This window comes from Rutilus rutilus (assembly GCF_951802725.1).
Source record: "Rutilus rutilus genome assembly, chromosome: 17".
NCBI classification, from domain to species: Eukaryota; Metazoa; Chordata; class Actinopteri; order Cypriniformes; family Leuciscidae; genus Rutilus; species Rutilus rutilus.
The window spans coordinates 15,975,528-15,992,158 of record NC_140230.1 but is presented as its reverse complement, the minus strand read 5'-3'; the positions used below and the strand labels follow the sequence as shown (position 1 = coordinate 15,992,158).

General features: G+C 39.3%; 1 protein-coding gene across 1 annotated transcript in view; it reads left to right on the top strand.

The window, feature by feature from the left end:
- deptor (DEP domain containing MTOR-interacting protein) overlaps window positions 1-16,631 on the top strand; it is a 35,537-nt gene that overhangs the window by 12,781 nt on the left and 6,125 nt on the right. The window contains exons 5-7 of the mRNA XM_084385728.1: window positions 803-981; window positions 7,670-7,852; window positions 10,558-10,695. Coding sequence (XP_084241854.1) covers window positions 803-981; window positions 7,670-7,852; window positions 10,558-10,695 — 500 coding nt within the window. The remainder of the gene's footprint in view (window positions 1-802; window positions 982-7,669; window positions 7,853-10,557; window positions 10,696-16,631) is intronic.

Below are 16,631 nucleotides of genomic sequence, written 5' to 3'. Positions count from 1 at the left end.
AGGATATGGTTAAAAGTGTGACCTGCTAACAGAATAGCTAGATATGAATGAAAAATGATGATCAAAAAAAAAACGGGGCTCAAAACTAGGTCAATGCCACATATAATTTCTTGCAAAAGTCAGTCATTAATATATGGTTGCTCAACTGCAAGTGGTTTGAAATCGCTGTTTGCCTTGAAAGGCACAAGAATAGACTCAGTATGTACATGGCAAACATCTAATACGCAGGCTCACATTGCTGGCACTGCATGTTGACTGATAGTGAGTCATTTGTGCCCTTGTTTGGCACATGTGGATGTTTGCTCAAGCTGTTTCAGTTGCATCATACTCTTTTTCTTGACGATTTTGACCCGAATGCCCTGCATTTGTAATATCTACTGTGCATATGCTTCCATCATAAATGATCAGCTCTCAAATGGTCCTGACATGGTGTGATAGTCAAGGTTTTTTTTTGTTCTTCAGTTGTTTCTCAGAAACTCACATTTTCTCTGAAGACTTGTATCTCTCAAGGCAATCTTTAGTTGTGTGCTGACAACATCGAGTCTTTGTGGCAAACATGAAAGTGTTTGATTTTGACCCGTCAGGACCTGCCTTTAAATGGCAGAGAATGTTGCAATTCTTGACAGTTCTGTTGCTCTTCTTCTGTTGACATACATATTTAGCAGCACTGCTGAACTTTGACCTTGATTTGATGAAAATCGCTTCTCGAACCTGGCTGTTTTGAGGTGAATGATCTCATAATTATATACGCAATGAGTTTGATATTTTGACATGCTAATAAGTACACGGTCTCGCTACACAGGTTGATGAACACTGAAAACACCCTGGTGCAAACGCGTGAAGAGGAGGGTGTGACGTATGAGCGGACACTGGTGGCTTCGGAGTTCATAGACTGGCTCCTGCAGGAAGGTGAAATGCCCACCAGGGAGGAAGCCGAGCGGTTGGGACGCAGACTGCTGGAGCATGGCATCATTCAGCATGGTGAGCACATGGATGAAATATCTGTAAAATATAGTCCTGCAGCATACACCTCAAAGCTGGTTCACACAACCAGAGACTTTCTCCCTGCATGTTGCCAGTGGCTGGCGGTGAGGTCGCTAGTGGGCGTCCCCCCCCCCCCACTTCTGGTTGTCTAGAAACATTTGTGAATGACATTCACAGATGTTGCTCAGTGTAATAATAATAGGTCAATAAGACTTGACCTATTTATGATAAGGTTCAGGTATTTGAAAATAATGATTAAAGGAGAACTCCGGTCAATTTTAACATTGAGGTCATTTTTTTGTACATTTGGAGTGCTGTCAGTACAGAGAACAACGACAAAAATCGGTGTTGCCTACACCGTGTTATCCTCGTTTTAAAATTTGCACCCTGTTGACTTCAATGGGGCAAGTTTTAAACCTGCTTTTAGCCTCTTAAGTTCACACGCATAGGTTTAGTACCTATGATCACGCGCGTGAACTCGACAATCGATTACTGTGGACTTCGACCGAAAACAGGATGTAAATACAGGTATGTGCGCTGGCTGAATAAACATCATTTTTATTCATATCTTTCACATCTACTGCAGTCAGATTCACCCGCGTTCACTCCGAAGGAATCACTCACATGATCTGTGCACTTGTAATGACACATCAAGGATGTTAAGAGCCTAAAAGCAGGTTTAAAACTTGCCCCATTGAAGTCAACAGGGTGCAAATTTTAAAAAGAGGATAACTCGGTGTAGGCAACACCGATTTTTGTCGTTGTTCTCTGTACTGACAGCACTCCAAATGTACAAAAAAATGAGCTCAATGTTAAAATTGACCGGAGTTCTCCTTTAAGATACACTCACTTGTGTTCAAGGTGTAATGAAAATATGTTATGACTTTTTATTTGATAGATAAACCACATTACATTTTTGTGTTACATTTAAATGTAAACTTTTCTTGTAATGGTATAAAAGTTTGAAGGACTAAAATACACTTATTCAAACTCTCATTTAGTCATGGACCTACTAGATTGACATTGTTCTGACATAGATAACAACGACAAAATACACTGAATAAATCCAAATTTAGGTTGATGGTTTGCTGCATGAATTTAATACTACATATTAATCTGACAATTGTGTTGTTGAAATGCATTTTCATGGTTCACTTTAGAACATATATCTCTAAGTAACTCCTAGAGCTTCAGGAATTCACTAATCATACAATGCATTGTGCTTTAAAATATGCATTCATTCAAGTTATGTAAGCTATTAAATAATACAAGGGGGCTTGTTGAGTCATGACTTGACAGGAGGAAAGACTTTGATGGTCAGCAACAGATGGGCATACCTTTGACCAGGCAACAGGCAAACACAGTGACACACTAGAACTCATCTACACAAAAGAATTCACATGCATAATACACAGCTGTATACACACACCCAATACAGACCTGCACTCACACACACACATAGCAACTCCTATAGAATGGAGCTATACCCTATAATTCAGTCACACACACACCAACATTCACATGCACAGCAGCTCAGCCAGTGCCCTGTTGAGTCTGATACAGTGTCTTTGTTTGACAGCACCTTTCCTGTCTGATTTCTGCTGACTTTGAATAAAAATGTGAATGACGGAGTAGTTTACTTTCAAATGAAAATCAGCCCATGATTTACTCACACTCAAGCCATCCTAGGTGTATATGGCTTTCTTTTTTCAGACGAATACAATCAGAGTTATATTAAAAAATATCCTGGTTATTCCAAGTTTTATAATAGCAGTGGATTGCAACCAACAGATTGAAGCACAAAAACGTGCATCCATCCGTCATAAACGAACTCCAAACGGCTCCAGGGGGTTAATAAAGGCCTTCTGAAGCAAAACGATGAGTTTGTGTAAGAAAAATATTAAAGGTGCCCTAGAATTTGAAATTGAATTTATCTTGACATAGTTAAATAACAAGAGTTCAGTACATGGACATGACATACAGTGAGTCTCAAACACCATTGTTTTCTCCTTCTTATTTAAATCTCGTTTTTGAAAAACACCCCTGAAAAATAGGCGAATCTCCACATAACACCGACTGTGACACAACAGTCGGGATCATTAATATGTACGCCTCCAAAAATTTGCATATGCCAGCCCATGTTCAAGGCCAGGCGGAACTGCGCAGCCGAATCATCGTCCGAATAATTTTTCTTCGATAGACATCATGGCTTGCAAACGAGCGAAGCATGGCAGTTGCTCAGTGTTTGGATGTACAAATGAACACAAAGGTATTTTTTTAGTTCCTTCATCCGAGCCTCTGAAGAACCAGTGGGTTATGTGAATGTCTGATGTGTAATTGTTCAAGTTCAGACAGATAATTCATGCTCTCAAAGTCGTTCAATACTGTTTATGCATCAGTAAATCAAGCCAGTGACTAAACGATCAACTTCACGTCGTTTCTCTTAGTAGGATGAAAATAATCTTACTTAAACTGTGATTAATATACAGATAGCGATCAAAGAACAATCCCTTTCCAGTCGCCCAAGCTGTCAATCACACAGCGCGAGTTTATCTGGACACTTGCCAAAACTTGTTATGAAATCAATGACGCTGTTACACTGCACAACGAAGCTCTTACTGTACGTACATCATGTTTGCATTAGTGAAATCATTAGTGAGAGTGCAGAAACTGTGTTGCAATGATAAGATCTTCATTCACGTGATCAACAGGCTTACACTGAAGTCTCACAGCAGCCAATCACAGCAGTGGGCGTTTACACTGTAGTCTCACAGCAGCCAATCACAGCAGTGGGCGTTTACACTGTAGTCTCACAGCAGACACGCCCCTTCAAACAGAGTGTTCAAATCAGAGGCTAAAATCAGGCTAGGAAAAATGCCTTTTATTTCTAAATTACAACAAATTTTGATCTAAAAAACATACTAACATTATAAGGGCACCCCAGGAAACATCCTAAAATAATCCATGCAAGGGCACCTTTAATATTTAAAACTTTATAAAGTAAAATAACTAGCTTCCGGCCAAACGAACATACAGATTCCACTTAAGTGTAAAGCGCAACTTATGCGAGTAATGCAACGTACTGCTGATATTTACGCTTGGCTTCTTATGACGTCATGAGTTGGGGGCAAGTAGACTGCGTATGTTCGTTTGGCCGAACATACGGCCAAACGAACCGTATGTATAGTATATATTTTTATATTATACTATATAAGTTAGTATATTAACTCTGATTGTATTTGTCTGAAAGAAGAAGGCCATATAAACCTAGGATGGCTTATCATGGGCATTTTAAATTGAACTAATCCTTTAAATTACGGAGAACTTTTCCACACAATTAAGTTAAGCCTTTTGGGATGTGTTCTAGTCTTGCACTTAAATATCTGAATCCGCGTGTCTATATTATGTTCATATGCATACAGATATTACGTAAAGCAAAAACCACATAACTGAACATAACTGACTTGAATTTAGCTGACACATTTGGATACAGTCAACACAGCAACACACATGAGCAGGGCATCTCAGGAAATCTGCTGTTTTAAACCAACAACTCATCATTTTGCCCATGGCGGTAGGGCAGGGGTAGGGTGAAGATATGACAGCCTTTAACTGTCAACAGCGAGGCTCCCTGAAATTGCGGAACTGCCTGAAATTGCAGCACTGCACTGTGTCGAGAAGTGTGTGTAAATCTGTTGTGACTGTTTCACGGCCAGCCGAAGTTGCACCGCACAGTTGTACGATAAATAAGCTTGAAAAGGGACGATCATGCTGCACACAGCAGCATATGAACTCATTCCCCTCATCAGGGTAGAGACGGCAGTGTTCTCCAGAACCAGAAAGCACGTTCTCTGCTTTTCCTGCTTTTGCTTGTGGGTTGAATGTGACTGCATGTGCTCGACAGTCGGCTCAGTGTGTGGGACTTTTGTTCAGGAGGCCTAAAAGACACAGTGAGCGGAGAGTTTATTTCAGAGAGCTGAGTGTCACAACACTCCCCCCTCCCACCCCCACCCCCTTTTTGTTTTGTGCTAAAGAAGCTATATTATACTATTTCCGTCCGATTTTATTGCTAAGTTATGAGTTATGTCCATGAAACAATCATTCTTTTTTTATTTTGGATAAAAATCCAATCCTTTTTCTACTGAAAAGATCAATGTTTTTACACATTTCATCAGTGTTGTTGCAGTTCTTGTTCACTATATTTGCCACTATAATTGTGGTGTCTTAATTTACATCTGGTCACTTGCATTTTTACTGATCAGATAGCTATCCGATTTGTTAAAATGGTTCCATTTACACTTGGCCACACAAATGTGTCTCTGCAAAACAAATATAAATCCAATCTTCAATTCCCGTGCTATGTGCAAATTCAATGGAGTTCACGTCATCGAAAGCGACAGATCTGAGCTGCGTTTTATTTATCATCAGCTAATTTCAAGATCAAATACTGCATAAAACTGCATCAGCACTGGTAACACAATACTTTTAATGAAGATTGAGTATACACCTTTGCGTGGCTTTATTCCATGCCGTTGTGTTAAATTCTCAAAATTGATAAAGGTGTGTGGTGGACCAGGCCGACTAGCGGTGACTGGAGGACTCGTGTGGTATCACCTCATCACTGGACCATGAAGATCACACATTGACAACAACACAACACAACCTTGTTCCTGCAGCGACGTCTGACATTTATACGTTTGATGTGGCGTGAGAAAGTGAAAAGCTACACAAAATCTGATCAAAGCAGAAACTGCGTTTGAAACTGAAGTAAAATTTGATGCGATTGAAACTAAAGTAAAATTTTAATAGGCTTTCAAATCACATAAATGTAATTAGAAACATAATTGTTTTTCCATACTTGCTAAATTTGATTGGAAGCCAATGGTATATGCAAAAAAAAAAGAAATTCTAATTTGGACTGACAGTCTGAACATGGTTTAAGATACCGCTTTAGCATATAATTAAATTAGACATCAGATTTAATCTTGGTTAAAAGGATGGGACTACAATTATATATCAAAAAAGTGTATTCTGCAAAATTGGAACTTTTGGCCTATATACATTTTTTTTAAATGAAACACTACATTTGGAGCATTTAACGTACAAAAAAAAAATAAAAATCTTGCTTTGAGATATGAGAGCCCTTTATGGATTATAAGATACTCTTTGAACTTTCATATAATAATACGGTTTATCTCTCTCTGCCCATAGACTGGATGCCACTCTGTCTGACCACATACATATATTTCTGTCATGACAACTCTCAGAGTGTTTGGCATGGTAATGGATATGGCAGTGTTGATATGTTTGGCCTTTGCGGAATAGATCTGCTACGCTGCTGCTGGTGTTGGTTATTGCTGCTGCTGCAGTTATTGATGCTGCTGCTGCAGAGCAAGCACGGGAATTGCTATTGCCAATACATACACTGCTGTGAGCAAGTAAGACATGCTGCTGCTGTACAATATAACGTACATGAGTTACTCGTAGCAGATTTATACAGGTGGAGCTGGGAAAGGTGGAGGGTTTCTAAAAGTGCACTGCAACTGCTAAAGCAAATGCTGACCAAGTATTTGAAGGATGAGCAGCGAGCTCATTGGCTCCTTGCATACATTTTTCTATTTTTCTTTCGACTGCTTGTTTGCTCACAAAATTCAAAATAAATAATGGAAAAAATAATAAAGGCCACTTTATACGTCTGTCACGTGGTCCCTTCTTGATCAATTGGGTATTTCTGGGCCAGAATAAGCAGCAAAATGGACCAGACTGTTTGCGGAAAGGCAAAAGACTTGTTCTGCGAGTTCTGCAGTGATAGTCAGACAATGAGCGAGTGTTTAGCTCAGCTCTCTCCTACACACATCTGCATTCCTCTGCACAACAAACCATATGCATCCACTATGCTTCACCGTCCATATATGTTTGATTTTGCTTGTTTCAAAGGTTCCCAGTTTTTAAGAAAGACTATTTTATTTTATGTGTTGATAGCAAAGGAATGTGCACACACGGTGAACACATTATTTGTAGTGGTGGAAGGAGGAATGTCATATTGAACATCTCCTGCCGCATGTCTTTGAAATATTGCTGAAGCTAAAGTAACGGTCCTGCGATTAGAGACATGGCATAATAATAACACAGTAGAGCACTGAACATGGTAATAAAAAGGGAAAGTTAATGCTCTTATGTAAAACTAAATACTGTTTTTGAAACATGATGACTCATGGGATATTATGCAAGAAGGGAGTTCAGGATTGCTCTGTGACTCCTCCATAGGATTATGGAATGAGATTTTAAGATGGCATGTGCTCCTCTTACACAAACACACTCATTCACTCTCTAGACTTGGTTAAACTGGTTCTCCTGCTTTTAGCAAACGTAAAAAAAGAACTCTTAAGAAGGGACTTCACCTTTTTCTGCTGTTTTGCCAACCTCTGCTCTGCCCCCTTCTCTTGGTAAAATAAACAAAAATGAAATGAATAAATAAAACATGAATATTATTTTACATTTAATAAATGAATAAAACAAAAGCCTTGAAGGTACAATCCAAAATAAGGATATTGAGTTGAGTTTTGTATTTTCTGTCTTTCACTTCTAGGTTTTAGACCATTGTGGCTTGACGGTTCATGACTTTAATTCCAATAAACTGACATATGACCTTCTTTCTCTATGCATTTCTCTTTCTTTCCCCCAGTTTCTAACAAGCACCACTTTGTGGATGGCGGACTGCTTTACCAATTCAGAATGAATTTCCGGCGGCGACGGCGACTGATGGAGCTTTTGAACGAGCGTTGTCGCAGCATACCGGAGAACCAGGACAGCCCTTTCTGTCTGCGCAAACAGGGCTCTGACGGGGGAAACACCAGCTTCCTTTCAGGTTAGTCCATGATCATTAAGGAAATCCACAGAATGCATGCACACCGGTGTTCATTACACCCTGTAGTTTTATTATATAGATTTTTTTAGGTTTTGTGGACACAACTGTGATCATTTGCAGTGGCACATAGATAATGAACTTTTGGATGTGGTCTCATGCATTTTAATTTGCTGTTGATGCAGTGCATAATAAAGTTAGGACAACCAAACCAAACCAATTCTTAATTTGAAGTGTCATATTTGTGTACAAACTTCTAATCAGCTAAGGTGTTAATTTATTTTAAATATATATAATATTCAGAATGCATTTTTAATAATCAGATTTATTACATGATATGCAAGTCAAATAAACAAGCAAATAAATTACAATGAATTGCATATATCAGTATTGGCTGACAAAAACCCCTGAATAAAGAGAATTCATTGACATTGCATTACAGTGACAGGTGAGTACAGAATTGAATAGGCATTCCATCCACAGTCCACAGCAGTACATTTCGATTGACAGTTTGATGTTTAGAGGTTCTCACAGTCTGTCAGTGCTTATGTACGCTACTAGAGCTCTCAGGGGGAAGTTCACATAGTGTGTGTACTGAAAGTAAGGAATGTTCAAATAGGGGAGGTTGTAGTTTCTCTTCTGCACAGATGTTTCCAGACCTCTTTGGGAGAGTTAGTTAGATGAATCTGTCATATCATGTTTTGTTGTTGTTGTGATGAGTATAGAGAGCCTAAGTCCCTCCCCTTATGGTGGACCACCATGGGACCTTATTTCGGGAAAAATATTGTATGGTAGTCAATGGCGAGAGACAACAAATATTTTGATCTCGTTTGAATTGTGCCCTGAATTACACATATGATGTTTGTCAATTTAAAATATACATTTTAAAGTCAAGAAAGTCGCAGTTTGATGTAAAAGACTGTGAAAATACGTAATTACAAAGACTACAAACCCAAAAGGCGCACATGTGACGTCATACCTTTTCTCTCAATGAATGAAGCTAACTTTACTGAAGCTAACGTCTGTCATTTTTTCTGTAGTCTTACGTTATAATCGTAACGTTACGCCCGTCATACCTGAGTGTTTTGTACCAGACCGCACACATACGATGCATGTTGGTGACGTACATAGTGCGAGACGAGAGATGTAGTTCACTGAGCGATTTTCACATAAAACTAAATGTTACTCTTCTGTTTTATGACAAACTGCGACTTTCTTGACTTTCATAATTATCTTTTAAATTGACAAACATCATATGTGTAATTCAGGGCACAGTTCAGATGGAATAAAAAGACAAGTTGTCTCTCGCCATTGACTACCATACATATTTTTTCCGAAATAAGGTCCCATGAGCCGGAAGCGGAGGGGAGGGACTTAGGCTCTCTATGTGAAAGGTGAGCATGTCAAACAAGCACAACATGCCCCTTTTGCCTGGTTTTCTTCTGTTTGGTCTAGTTTTGTATTAGTCATTATTATAAATTTAACCTCAGTTTTTTAAGACTACTTCTGTTCTCTTGGTGCTTGCTTAGTTTAACCTTTAATTTAGATTCATGATCTAGTGTTTCGGCACACGGTGTTATACTACTAGATAAAGGTGCAATTTAGCATTTATCACATTGAATAATGTATTACAGTAAATGTAAAGTTGTTTCAGATCAAGTGTTTTTTAGTATTTGCCTGTAGATTCAGTATCACGCCGTCATGAGTCAGTAAAAGAAATTAGCTCATGTTGTCTTGGGACTGGTTCCTCTTCTCACAGCTGAATAAAATATGAACTCTCATTTTTAACGGGCCTGTGGAGTGTGTATGTTGACTTAACAAGTACATGAATTTTAATGTTTTGACTTTGAATCAGGTAGATTCTACATCAGTCATCAGTGTTGAACTACACAACACTGGGTTGCACATTATTTTACAGTAAGTGCACTTTCGATGTACATACCCACAAAAGTACTGAGTAGGGTTAGTTTTAGGGGTAGGTTTAGGGTAAGTATCTTGTTATTACATGGTATGTTCATACGAAACAGGACTGTAAAATAAAGTGCTACCCAACACTGTTTTCTGTACTTATTGCATATTTTAATTACAGTATAGACCTTATGTAGCGCCGCCCCTTTTCAGCGCTGCGCTCGTTGTCTTTTGTCTTACTACGTATTTATGAATGAGCGGCTCGTATTAAAATCTTCCACATTATGAAATATGACTATTTGAAAAGTGATTTGTTTAAATATCCTTTGAAACCCTTGTGAATTAATATATTGATTTCTTTCTTTGCATTTAATTTTTAAGTGGTAAATAATTTTTATTTATTATTTTTATAATAAAAAAAGTTTTAATGTTGGGGTTTGTGTTTGGCTGTAGCAATTATAATTAGTTTTATATAAAGCTAGAAGTTTATGGTATGTTCATTTGTATTGCTGAAGAGTTGTATACGTGTTCATGATGCTGTTTGCCATATGGTATATTTTCATCAAAAGGAGAACTCTTAACCCTCTGGACTGTTTTTTTGTTGTTGTTTTTTTTTAGTTAGTAAATGCAAAAAAAGGATGTTTAGACACCACAACGCCATCTAAATTGTTGGATCATGGTGTTTTCAGCGGGCAGAAGTGTTGCGTGTGGATTTTAACTGATCTGTATTCGCTCTCTCACTTCCTTTTATACAGTCTCTATCTAACCTAATTTGTCTCTCTCTATCTCCTTCCCCTCAGTCAGTCCCACTAAAGAGATAAAGGTGGTGTCAGCGGTACGGCGGAGCAGTATGAGCAGTAGTTGTGGCAGCAGTGGTTACTATAGCAGTAGCCCCACACTCAGCAGCAGCCCTCCTGTGCTCTGCAACCCCAAGTCTGGTAAGAAAAGCCCCCTTCTGTGCCCAAACACCCCAAATACATCATTTCAACATAAAAAAAAAGACACATAGCATCTTTAAATAAGCAAATCGGGTCAATTTGGATTTCTTGTTGTCTTTAAGCTTCTTAACCTAGCGTTAACTAGCATTAGCTTTAGCAGTTATTTTACAACATCTCCACCCTGTTTGTATAAGAACATGGCCTCACTTTAAAGCTGCAGTCCGTAGTTTTTCCTCTTTGTCGCCATCTCTGTTCGAAATCTGCAATTGCAGTTATTTGCGGAATTATTAACTTTACGTGGGTTGTGCCTCGGCACGGCACAGCGCGGATGAATCCAATGTTTTGAGGAGAATGTGCGGCTGTCAGTCACCGCGCCGGTGTGGATACTGTCATTCGCAATCACAGATTCTACTTTTTGGAAGTATGACCAACATAAGAATTTTCACCGGAAAATGTCGTCTGACCAAGTAAGTAACATCCACTTTTGTTCTGACCAACTAAGGAAAAAAAAAAATATTGCAGTAAATCGCGCTGATTAAATCTAATGATCGCTTATCATATCACATCAAACTGTGCAAATTATACTTTGTTCTCAAATTGTTAATGTTAACAACATCAGCATTGCGTGACTACATTTAATGCCCTTCCGATATTTATCCTTGTTTTCGCATGGGCCGGTTTTGCAGTCTCTTTTTTTCTCAGAAGTCTGAAGTCTTTCGCATTTTACAACGGGTGAATCTCCAGTTGTCACTGGTGATTGTCATTTGAAACTTTCTGGATCCGCCATCAAATTGATAAGTTTAATTATATCAAGTGCTGCAAGAAAAGGCTATAAATCTCCACCTCCAACATCCTCACACGCAATATAGCCTACTAGCCGAGACACCTTCTTTATGTGTACAGATGTGACGTAATGACGCAAAGACATGCTCGAGTTTCCCGCAGAAATCCACCAGTACCACTGGAAGTAAAAACATTATTACAAGCTTACCGTTTTGAATCGAGCTAAGGCAAGCAGATAGTTTTGAACACTGGCTGGTTATTTACTTGCTCAAAAATTTATTTGGGATAATTTTTAACCCAAAAAAGTTACGGACTGCAGCTTTAAAATGTTTTATAGCTCCAAAATATTGAGCATCGTTTTCTTGAAACTAGTTTACTGTTTCATGGCCCTTTAAAGGGATTGTTCACCCAAAAATTCTTTCATCGTTTACTCACCCTCATGTCATTTCAAACCTGTATGTCTTTTGAGGATCGCGAAAGGAGAAATGTTCATAAATGTTCTAGTCGCTCTTTTCCGTACAACGATGGTGGGTACTGACTCGCTTTCAAGCTTCAAAAAGAATGCAAATGTCTAATAAGTATTTAATGCATATCATGCAGTTATATATATCTTCTGAAGATATATGTTTTTCTAATAAAATAAAGGTTTTAGTGTTTTTTTCAATAGGTTTTAGTGAGAAAAATGGAAATTGAGGTGATTATTCAAGTCCTCAAGGCAACAAAGCTTTTCTCATGAACTTACAAAGGAGAGCTATGGTCAACGTTTATAGCTCCAAAATACTGTATGTTTTTCAAGCTGCAGGCGATTTTGTCTTATCAGATTTTCCTGTGGTGTGAGGTGTGTTAAGAGTGATTTAAATCTGCAGTGAATGTCAGGGCCACACCGATCTCAAATGATAAATGTCCTAAATGTTGAATATTCAAAATGATGGACAATGGTTTACATTTACCGTGGTAATACAATTAAGTAAATATTAAATAAATAAATAAATAAATAAAGTAAAGTGAAACAAGTAAATGAATGATCAAGTAAATTAATAAAAGAGGCGCTGCCGTATATGGCACCGCAGTTGGCTTGGAAGACGTGGGTAATATGGTTTATCCATTTTGCAACGTGAACTGGAGGTAAGCAACAGTTTGCTAAATTGCAGCTGTTTGATAGCTACCGAACTTAAAGATCCCCCTCTTTTCGTTTTCTTTCTCGCTGCATTAAAGAGGAAATGCAGGAAATTTAACTTTTTTCTTGCAGAAACATCAGTGAGTTTAGGGCAATCAGTTCGTAGCTCTGCTTCAACTGTACCATACCCTCACGAGGGGCAACCAACATTTCTGACATGTAAGAAATTCATCCGACTATCCTATTGCCGGTCAGAAGAGGTTAATCACCTCTCGTTTCTCCCTGTACACTGCATGACAAACGACGCACAACAAAGCTGAAATTCGTCCTGATTAAAAAAAGAGTCGTACGAGTTTGGCTCAAAAACGGACGAAAATCACACCGTGTAGGCCCGGCTTTACGTTTTTTTTCACAACGATGAATTGCTTATAGCTTTCTCAAAGTTATGTTTGTGGTGTGTTACTGTTCCTTTAACAGAACACAATGGGCCCTATTTTAACGACCTGAAACGCAAGTATCAAGCGCGAAACGCAAGTAACTTTGTGGGCGGGTCTTGGGCGCTGTTGCTATTATACCGGCGGGATAAATTACTCTTGCGCCCGATGCAAATCTAAAATGGGTTGGTCTGAAGTAGCTTCATTATTCATGGGTGTGGTTTGGGCGTAACGTGAAATAAACCAATCAGAGCGTCATCTCACATTCCCTTTAAGAGCAGGTGCGCTTGTTCCATGGCGGATTGCTATTATAACGGCGGATTTGCCAGGCGCGGTTCAAAGCCGAGGAGACCGACGTTCTCGTCAGGGCCGCAAAAGACAGAGAAGTTACATTGGGGATGGGAGAAACACACCCAAATTAGCTTCGGTTAAACAGGCGTATAATAATTGGGGTAAATGTGTAAGCTAGATTTATGCCTATTTTTTCACATCTTCATGGACATAACAATGGTTTCCCTCGTGTGTTAATATTTTTCCTTGTAATAATGTATGGTTTTCTAAAAATGAGAACTGCTGCGTCTGTGTGTAGATGAGATAAGCAAAGTGAGGCGCGTTGTGCACATGCTACATTGATTATGACCAAGCATGCGCCCTTAAAATAGTATATGAATAACATGCGCAACGCGCCACTGACTTTAGACTAGGTTTTTCCTGGTCAGTGGCGGAATTGTTTTCTAAACCTGCAAAATAGCACCAGGGAACATTTGCACCGGAACACGCCTCCTCTTTGCGCTGAACCGCCCCCCCCGGAAGCGCAAGTTAATTTCCTAATTTACCGACATGCGTCTGTGGAGGGAAAAGTCCAAAATAGGAATGATACATGCATCGGTGTGCAAAGTCAATTGCGCTGAGTGCAAGATAGGGCCCAATGTGTGGAGAGTGTCGTATATCAGAAGTCAGAAGTTTGTGTGTTTGTGTGCTTTCAGGCCATAAAGCCACATCCGCCTGTTCTCCCTCTGTTTCGTTTGTCCGTTCTCCACTTTAATCCTGCTTGTTGACAGTAATTCTACGAAGCGTCAACCATGTAGTTCACATGAACTTCTTCACCCTTCTAACAGGGATTCTCCTTGTTAACTTGTACTAGCAGAATTAGATAACAAGATTATATTCAAAGGAATAGGTCACCCAGTAGTTTAATAGATCAAATTGGTTTCCTTAGTAGTACAACTGTTGAGAATCTTGTTCTACAGTGGGTACGGAAAGTATTCAGACCTCCTTAAATTTTTCACTCTTTGTTATATTGCAGCCATTTGCTACAATCATTTAAGGTCTTTTTTTTTTCCTCATTATTGTACACACAGCACCCCATATTGACAGAAAAACACAGAATTGTTGACATTTTTGCACATTTATTAAAAAAGAAAAACTGAAATATCACATGGTCCTAAGTATTCAGACCCTTTGCTCAGTATTTAGTAGAAGCACCCTTTTGATCTAATACAGCCATGAGTCTTTTTGGGAAAGATGCAACAAGTTTTTCACTCCTGGATTTGGGTATCCTCTGCCATTCCTCCTTGCAGATCCTCTCCAGTTCTGTCAGGTTGGATGGTAAACGTTGGTGGACAGCCATTTTCAGGTCTCTCCAGAGATGCTCAATTGGGTTTAAGTCAGGGCTCTGGCTGGGCCATTCAAGAACAGTCACAGAGTTGTTGTGAAGCCACTCCTTAGTTATTTTAGCTGTGTGCTTAGGGTCATTGTCTTGTTGGAAGGTGAACCTTCGGCCCAGACTGAGGTCCAGAGCACTCTGGAGAAGGTTTTCGTCCAGGATATCCCTGTACTTGGCCGCATTCATCTTTCCCTCGATTGCAACCAGTCGTCCTGTCCCTGCAGCTGAAAAACACCCCCACAGCATGATGCTGCCACCACCATGCTTCACTGTTGAGACTGTATTGGACAGGTGATGAGCAGTGCCTGGTTTTCTCCACACATACCGCTTAGAAGTAAGGCCAAAAAGTTCTATCTTGGTCTCATCAGACCAGAGAATCTTATTTATCACCATCTTGGAGTCCTTCAGGTGTGCTTTCATGTGTCTTGCACTGAGGAGAGGCTTCCGTCCGGCCACTCTGCCATAAGCCCCGACTGGTGGATGGCTGCAGTGATGGTTGACTTACTACAACTTTCTCCCATCTCCCGACTGCATCTCTGGAGCTCAGCCACAGTGGGTTCTTCTTTACCTCTTTGGGTTCTTCTTTACCTCTCTCACCAAGGCTCTTCTCTCGATAGCTCAGTTTGGCCGGACGGACAGCTCTAGGAAGGGTTCTGGTCGTCCCAAACGTCTTCCATTTAAGGATTATGGAGGCCACTGTGCTCTTAGGAACCTTAAGTGCAGCAGAAATTTTTTTTTTAACCTTGGCCAGATCTGTGCCTTGCCACAATTCTGTCTCTGAGCTCTTCAGGCAGTTCCTTTGACCTTATGATTCTCATTTGCTCTGACATGCACTGTGAGCTGTAAGGTCTTATATAGACAGGTGTGTGGCTTTCCTAATCAAGTCCAATCAGTATAATCAAACACAGCTGGACTCAAATGAAGGTGTAGAACCATCTCAAGGATGATCAGAAGAAATGGACAGCACCTGAGTTAAATATATGAGTGTCACAGCAAAGAGTCTGAATACTTAGGACCATGTGATATTTCAGTTTTTCTTTTTTAATAAATGTGCAAAAATGTCAACAATTCTGTGTTTTTCTGTCAATGTGGGGTGCCCGTGTGTACAATAATGAGGAACAAAAATGAACTTAAATGATTTTAGCAAATGGCTGCAATATAACAAAGAGTGAAAAATTTAAGGGGGTCTGAATACTTTCCGTACCCACTGTACATTTACACATTGAAGCCCAAAGCATACTTTAGTTTTGACATGAACACTTAGCATATGCTAAGTATAAGCTATGTATTTCGTACAGTTGAACGTACAGTATTTCAAAAGGGCTTTTCACACTTTGCTTAACCCCTGTGTTTAAAACCCTGCTTTTAACCTTGCCTAAAGGAATGCTTCACACTTGCGCCACTTTTTACCCGGGGTTATGAAACCAAATGCAACACGACACACAACAAAAGGTATCTTTTCCATGTTATTTCAGACTTTTTGTGCCAACCATGACAATCTACAGGGTATTATATTTAGAAACAGTTTCTATTTATGCAACGTTGCGGCTGGAGCAATAAAATAATTTATTGAAAGTTTGAATATCATTTTGCGTGACGTTGATAGCCATTCTGAAATCGACAATGGATGATTCACCTCAGATTCACCTCAGAACTCAATGTGAACAAACAAGTGTATTTTATGACGAAGGTTGTTACAGTCTCCCAATATGTATTTTTAATAATGTTAAAATTGTGTAATATTTATGAATTTGATGATGTGTTTATTCATTTTGAGAGCTCTGCCCACACTCCTCTGATTGGCTGTGATTTCCAATAGATTTTTTCATGTCTCATTGTGTCGCGTCTTGTGTGGACAGACAAATTGCTTGTCACAAGAATCTTGTCGCATTGCGAATGGTTAAGACACGGTGTTACACCACAAAGTACATTCTAG